This window comes from Montipora capricornis, chromosome 14 (assembly GCF_036669925.1).
Source record: "Montipora capricornis isolate CH-2021 chromosome 14, ASM3666992v2, whole genome shotgun sequence".
NCBI classification, from domain to species: Eukaryota; Metazoa; Cnidaria; class Anthozoa; order Scleractinia; family Acroporidae; genus Montipora; species Montipora capricornis.
Window position 1 is genome coordinate 35,603,286 of NC_090896.1, and position 7,500 is coordinate 35,610,785.

Genomic DNA, 7,500 nt, shown 5'->3' on the forward strand with positions numbered 1-7,500 from the left:
ATAAACTCAGGAGTCCCTTTGAGGGCTTTCATTCGAGCTCCAGGAACAAGTTCTTGCGCCAAACCAAAGTCAATCACTTTGATGTCCCAGCTGCCTTTGCTGACGCAAACAATGTTTTCAGGCTGCAAAAACATGTAAAGCAAATATGAATCTTGAAACGCATAGCGGTGGTTTGATAAATTCCGATCCCCTTCTCTCTCTGCCTTTTCTGCTAAACTTGAAACTCGTCCCTTTTGAATGAGTCATTCACAAGGTGTAAGGTAAGATAGCAGAATATTCCCAGGGATGGCGCGCGTTCAGACTCGGCGTCATATGTGGGTTGACTTTGTTGGTTCTTTGCTCTGCACGGAAAATTTCACTTGATTTGCTTCAATTGTTAATTTGAGTTCACAGTGTCCCCAATTAGTGCTCCAGCTCTAGAACGACTAGACACTAAAATAAAGTTCCTTTCCTTTTTTTTTACAACATGGTCTTGGGTACTTGATTAAGTAGTAATAGCTCAATCAAACTGATTCAAGTGAGTGCCTTTAAAGTATCATCCTCATGTCGAGACTCGTGCGAAGTTGGCTTTTTGAGGTCCTATGCCGGGCAAAACTAAACTTTCAATACCCACTGAGAGGGATTTACAGGGCCAATAATACACGAAAAACGACACGACAGACCACAACCACAACGGGAACGGGTCACAGGGGCGTCCGCTGCGTTGCCTGAGGGGGAGGGAGGGGGAGGGGGTGCACTTTGAGCGGACCTTAGGTTATCAGTCCTTAAAATATGATATCTAAACAATTCTGATGTCTGATATGTGTGACAACAATATGTAATCCGGCATTGTGAGCTTTTCTTTATAAGTTCTATTGCTTTTTTAGACTGCTTTGAAATCATTCGACTATTTTCTACTCGTGTTCGTGAGGTTTTTAGTTTTCTCAATATGTTCATTCTGTACTGCTGCACACATGCATGTGTGTTACATTAAATACAGCAATGAATTAAATATTCATGACAGTCATTAAAGATTTGCACTCAACCGTGGATTATGACGACAAAGTTGTTGGCTGAGGCTCATGATATGTGACCATTTCTTTAGGTACTAACTTTTACAACTAGCTTATCGTAATTGCAGAAACAATGACAACTATTTGTTTGAGCTACCTATCTCAACTAATTGGCACTGGGGTAGGTTTACACTGAGTCTTTAGAAAGAGTGCCAAACTCCAGCCTTCTCGGGTGTTTTCTGGCGAACAGCTCAACAACCTCATCCAGGTTAACTTCCGTTGAATAGTGGATGCGAAAAAGAGCCAGATGTGAAAGCCTGAACGGCTGTCCTCCACTTTCGTTCTTTTATGGCCGGAGGAAAACCAGTTGGCAATTTACGTGCACCAGCCGAGAGGTTGAATCAGGGACTACCAGGAACAAATTCAGCGAGTGGTCAGAAGGGGTCTTGAACCCTGGATCTCCGGATCTCGAGGCAAGTGCCCCTACCACTACGCCGCACTGCTTCCCCTCTACTTTCTGTACGTCTGCACTCATTTCGGAACCGGTCACGTTGCATAATAATCAAAGATAATGATAATTAAAAATTTATAACGTGCCTTTTCCATGCAAATATGATCAAAAGCGCGTGGCCGGCCGCTGGAGGCCCAAACGTTACCTTGAGGTCCAGATGAACGATGTTCTTGCTGTGCATGTGTTGCAATGCTTGGAGCAGCTGATACATGTAAAAGGAAGCTTCTTTCTCTGTCAAACAATCTGTTTCTGCCACTCGCTCAAATAACTCACCACCCGTCACACTGAGAAAAGGAAAAAAAGCAAAAGCTCGAGACAAACTGAACAGAGAGAAACTTGATGACAAATCACTCGCATACGGGATTTTCTAGTTCGTCTCTGGGACGTTCAACAGCAGTACTATATCTACTTTACTTTACATTGTGACAATTTTCGCGTGCTTTTATAATCATTCAGTGAGCAGCTGGGGCCCGTTTCTCGAAAGCCTCAATAACTTTTCGGGCCCGAAAATCCATTTGTAAAACTGCCAAAACTTGTTTGGAAAAGCTGATCTTTTAATATGTTTTTAAAGTAACAAAAGAAAACTGACTGTGAAGTTTGACGACTTAAATCCTCTCCGTTTTTGAGGTACAAAGGGACTGAACTGTGACGCCCGAAAATGGCCCGTAAAGTTTAGGAACGTTCGAGAAACGGGCCCCAGGGATGGCGCAGTGGTGAGAGCACTCGCCTCCCACCATTGTGGCGCGGGTTCGTTTCCCAGATGCGGCGTCATTTGTGGGTTGTTTTTGTTTCTCTATTCTGCTCCAAGGGGTTTTCCCCGGGTATTCCCGTTTTTCCTCTCTTCAAAAACTATCCTCCGATTTCATATTTGTTGATTTGCTGGATTTGATTTCGGTACGGTGTCCCCAATTAGTGTTCCATCGCTAAATAGAGTTAACATTTAAATAAAGTTTATTAAAGCGGTTTTAATTGAATATCGAAAGTAATTAGCGAATTGCTTTGGTTTTGCATTACTTCACTCAGTGATTGGTTCAAAGTTCTCGCGCCATTTTTTTCAACCAATCAGAAGTGAAACCAAAACCAATCGTGGCTTGCGCGTGCACATTTTCCCGCGCTTTGTGTCGGCTACGTGTAATTACTTCGAGTTTTGATTGGTTTACCGCATTGTCTCCGTCCTTTTTAATTGGCCATAGTAATTACTTTGGTTTGGTTTTACGACACTCGATTGAACTCGCTCTATTATTATTTTTGATTCCTCCTTCATTTTGAATCTTACTATTTATGGTAAGACTTTCTTGTCTCAGACTAACCACCTGAAATGACAGTTTAGGCCGTGAGTCACAACCGTTGTTCATAAAATTCTGTGCGCCGTTAAAGAATCCACCTACTTTAATTGCAAAAGAATATCGCAGAAAGTTCGCAGTGTTGTGGTCTAGTATGAGGTGACAATACCCAGTAGTTACTCCTCAACAAGTTCCTATTGTACATATATTTCACCTTGCTCCTCTGTCCAAAACCAGTCCAACGACCTTACAGAACACATATGATGATGCGAAAGTGTTATACGGTGTATCGAGACACTGAATTACATTAGTAACTCAAAAAATTAAATCGTCGGGTTTTGGAGGGTTTTTTAGTTCGATGAATCTCATCTCTACTTACTACTCCATAATCATAATGATGTTTCCCGGCGTATCGAAGGCATCCACCAATCCCACAAGCCTTTTGTGGTGAAGTTGATTCATGATGCTTATTTCTCGCATGATGTCTTCCCGCGATGAGCCACTGCTTCTTGAGCTGGGAGTGATGTACTTAGCTGCGAACACTTTTTGTGAAGAGCGTTCTGTCACTTTCCTCACCACACCAAACTTGCCTCTGGTTAGAAGATGAAAAAACAGTCAACCATTTGCTTTCATCCATTTTCGCGCGCTTTTGCCCCGCTGCATTATGACAGGCCTATACATTGTGATTGACCAAATTGCTTAATTTTGCTTTCACGACTCTAAATCGAAAACTGCTCGGTTGTGTAAGCGTAAGCCCTAACCGAAAGCTACAATAAGCGCCAAAAGTGTTTCCCTTTTAAGGAATCTCGGACAAATCCCTCCCGCAAAGTCTTTCCATCTAAACCCCTCCCCCCCAAACAATGTTGTTTTCTTATCGCCAACTCTTCCTTTTTCCATTACCAACATTGAAGGGGGGAGGAGAAGGAAGAAGGGGGAGTGCAAGCGGAAATTGTAACGTTCAGGTGATTTTTCCCTAGTTGTTGTCTTGTGACTCAACTATTTTTGTCGCTTATTGTAGATCTATTCAATCGACCAGTAATGAGTGTTTTTCAGCGTTGGTTTGGAGTTGATAACATTTGCTTTCCGGTTTTATATTGCGCGCATTGTAAGAAGAGGTAACTACTGACAACGAGAATGCGCAGATGTAACATGCTTGGTACACGTGTCCCTTTCCGTTTGCCAAAAGGCCATGGAATACCACAGCAATGGTTATGGTGTTGATGGCGATTACGATTATGCTCATATCGACAATGACGAAGACGACGAAAATAAATAAATTATTTTCCGGATTTTTTTGGATGGTATCTGTCAGAGAAGCTAGTCTTAATGACGGCCAAATCACATCTTTGTCATCCTTCTGCAAACAGAAAGTAACTGGCAGATGTCTTCTGAAGTTTACGTTACAATTGTTATAAATGGTCCTAATTTAAATTCGTTGAAAGAAAACGTATTTAAATGCTTTATCCTTAGTTTATAGATTTGCCTTTATCAATCACAAGTTATAAAAAACTGGCTTCCTACTTTCCGATCTCATCGTGAACATCAAAGGTGTCCTCCAGACGAGAGGATTTCAACATCACTGGTGGCCTGGGTTCTAGTTCCAAGTCCTTTTCTGACGCTGAAAAAAATAACAGAGAGCAGTTAAAGAAACCGCAAACTTGGAAAAAACTGAAAAAGTATAAATGGTTAAACTTGTTCACCAGAGAATTAGACCATCAATGGCCATAAAAGAAAGATATCATGGAAACAACGTGGTATGAAAAATAACACTATATTATTTTGCTAAGGATGACACCTGTAGAGCCAGGATAATTTGGAAATTCGATCACTCAAGTAAAACACGAGTTTAACTGTCCAACCGAAAGTGGAGCTATCATTTTGTGAATTATAACTGGACCTGAGTGGTAATAAGTAAAAAACGCGCCCACATGAAGCAGACTGTCTGCCGACCATTGACAACTGATGCGATTTATTAACTCTAAATCGATCAGGGGATAGCAGACCTTTATAAAATAATAAGATCTCCTGTCCGACGAATTTTCCTTTTCATTTTCTTTATGCCGAGAGGCTTCCCTTTTAGCAGAGCCCTCGAATCGTTTGTATATTAGGATTGACGATCACAAGGGAAGGAGAGCAAAAGCGTTTTTTTCAACATGTATGAAAATAAACAATAGACGTCCAAACGATAGCTATTTAGCAATTATTCCATGAGCGCGTGTTGGATATGAGATGGTAAATAGCCAACGGAGGCGAGTAGCGCCGAGTTGGCTATAACCAGTCTCATATCCAACAAGCGCGAATGGAATAATAGTTTTATTAAATTCCTTCAACTCCAAAAGTTTAGAAAGTACAAAATACGAGCGAAAAAAAGCAAGAAAATCCGAGCGAAATAAAAAAAACTTGATGAAGATGCGAAATTGCGTAATAATTAGTGGTCGGACAGACGCAGGTTTATCACAAAAGCATCTCTTACATTTTCGCGTACTTCTAAAAGCCGGAATTGATCCAAACTTTCCACAAAAACGTTTTTTTTTGCTTTATTCAGAGAGAAACTTCGCTTTCCGGCGAAAAAAAACTTTAAGCTTGGCAACGCTTAGCGCAGTCATTTACCATATAAATATGAGCTGATATCCGAGATTGAGTGAACCAATCAGAGCGCGAGAAATGCTTTAACCGAGGTTGAAAATTTAATAACAATTGTTAGTATATACTAAAACAGTGGATAGCGTTGAACACGCGCGCTGATTGGCTACTCAAACTCCGGATATCCTTTGCTATGCACCTCCGAGCAATTCGCGCGGAATTTGCGCCCGAAAATGCTGTAATCTTTGCAGTAATAAATGAGTTAAAATCATCTTTTTGCGCTATATTATCTCACTGTGTTAGTATATATTAAAACTTTTTTTTCCGCAGCGAGGTAAATATTCACCTCCAGCCACTGACACTGAGGTGAATAGTTGTTAATTAACGATGGTTTGTGCTCTATATGTCGGCTAGCATGAATTATTAGCCGAAAAGAGACCTATACTCATCAAAGAGAGAAGTTATCTAGTGACCGAACATTGCTCTCTCATTAAAAGATAGCGGAAATTTCGCAAAGGAATGCGCGTTACAAAGCAGTTTTAGAAAAAGATCAGCAAATCTGACAGGAAGCATACGTTTAAAATAGCGTCGTTTAAGGTCGAGAGTGGCGGTTGGATAAACACGAGTGCGATCCACGGTAGATATCTCCTCAATTGACACCTGTCCATCAGCCGAGCACAGGAAGAGGCCTAAAGAGTCACGTGCACTAAGTTATAAAATTACGTACCTGACAAGATCTCGTCCCTCACATCACTGTAAGCGGGATCCTTTAAAAGAAAATAAAATCGGTCAGGCCTCACTCGCCATAGATTCTAACTAAGCTCTCATCACACTCTTCAAAATATACAGAGCAGAAAATAGTTATAATCAACAAATCACAAGTGTTAGTGACTTGAAATACACTTACCTGGCCCTGTCACATAAGGTTTATTACTAAATTGAAACTGCTCTGGGTTCACCTTTTCAATGCATTAATTAATTAACTCATTCACAATGTAATGGTCACGTGCACCTTGACTGAAACTCCCATACAAACTGAGATAATGATGTGATCAGGCTCAGGCCGTAAAGCTAGTCTTTGGTCAAATTGTTGGTTGAAATAGGGAGATTTTTGTATTTTTTGTTACCTCTATAAGATTGACTGGCCATAATTGGCTAAGTTGGCTAAGCATCGTACTAGCGTGCGAGAGGTCGTGAGGCTGGACCAACGCTTAGGGTCTTTGAATACCTGAGGAGAAAGTTCTGCCTTTGTAATTACATTAACAAATGGTTAGACTTTCAGGTCTTCTCAGCTACGGAATGTAAACCATAGGCCCTGTCTCACAACCCTTGTACATTAACTCCGCGGGACATTAAACTGAGATCCGACACATCATATCGGGTACGGAGTTCCCGGTGTTCTGGTCTGGTCTCGTGTTATATATGGGCGCATCTTTCATTTCCCTCAGCGGTTCTAAACTACTCAACAAGCCGGCAGTCTGACTAAAGTTCCCCAAAGAGAATTGTACATTAGTCCCGAAAAGCCCAAAATGGAGTATCTCATACTTTCTAGTTGCTAGTTATCAAAATGGAGCTACCTTTCAGTGTTTTTGCTACTGCTGTTAATGACTCTATAGAAGAAGCATTGCACGATATATAATTGCAAAAGTCGTGGATTCCCACCCGTCCAAGGCTAAATATCTGATAGTACTTTCTAGTCGCTAGCTAGTTATCAAAATAATGCGGGAATGATGTAAGCAGCGCATTCCTTAAGGGTATTCATGCATGCATTATTAGGAACTTCCTTCTTGGTGATGATCATTCTCAAATGAAATAATTTCATAAGATCCACAGTTCAAATATTGAACGTCTCATACATTTCAGTTTTCCGAGTTGCGAAAGCTCAGCATATAACGGTCAATCTTACTCATTGTCTATCTTCGTTTCCAGGCTGTTACTAAAAATATTCGCCCCCATTGTACATGAAATAAATACGAGGAGCTCATCACGACTTTATAAACTAAGATTTTTCAGGCGACGTTGCGGTGATTTTGCTGCTAACGTTGATTACTCTCTATGGAAGAAGCATCGCACCAGAATAGCAAATGTCATTGATTCGCACCCGTTCGGCAGGGCTAAAGGTATGTCATGC

General features: G+C 41.0%; 1 protein-coding gene across 1 annotated transcript in view; it reads right to left on the reverse strand.

Moving 5' to 3' along the window:
- LOC138033874 (uncharacterized) overlaps positions 1-7,500 on the reverse strand; it is a 60,105-nt gene that overhangs the window by 43,325 nt on the left and 9,280 nt on the right. Inside the window, 5 exon segments of the mRNA XM_068881741.1 lie at positions 1-122; positions 1,649-1,787; positions 3,166-3,378; positions 4,308-4,404; positions 6,097-6,136. The exon segment at positions 1-122 is cut by the window's left edge and continues 2 nt beyond it. Coding sequence (XP_068737842.1) covers positions 1-122; positions 1,649-1,787; positions 3,166-3,378; positions 4,308-4,404; positions 6,097-6,136 — 611 coding nt within the window.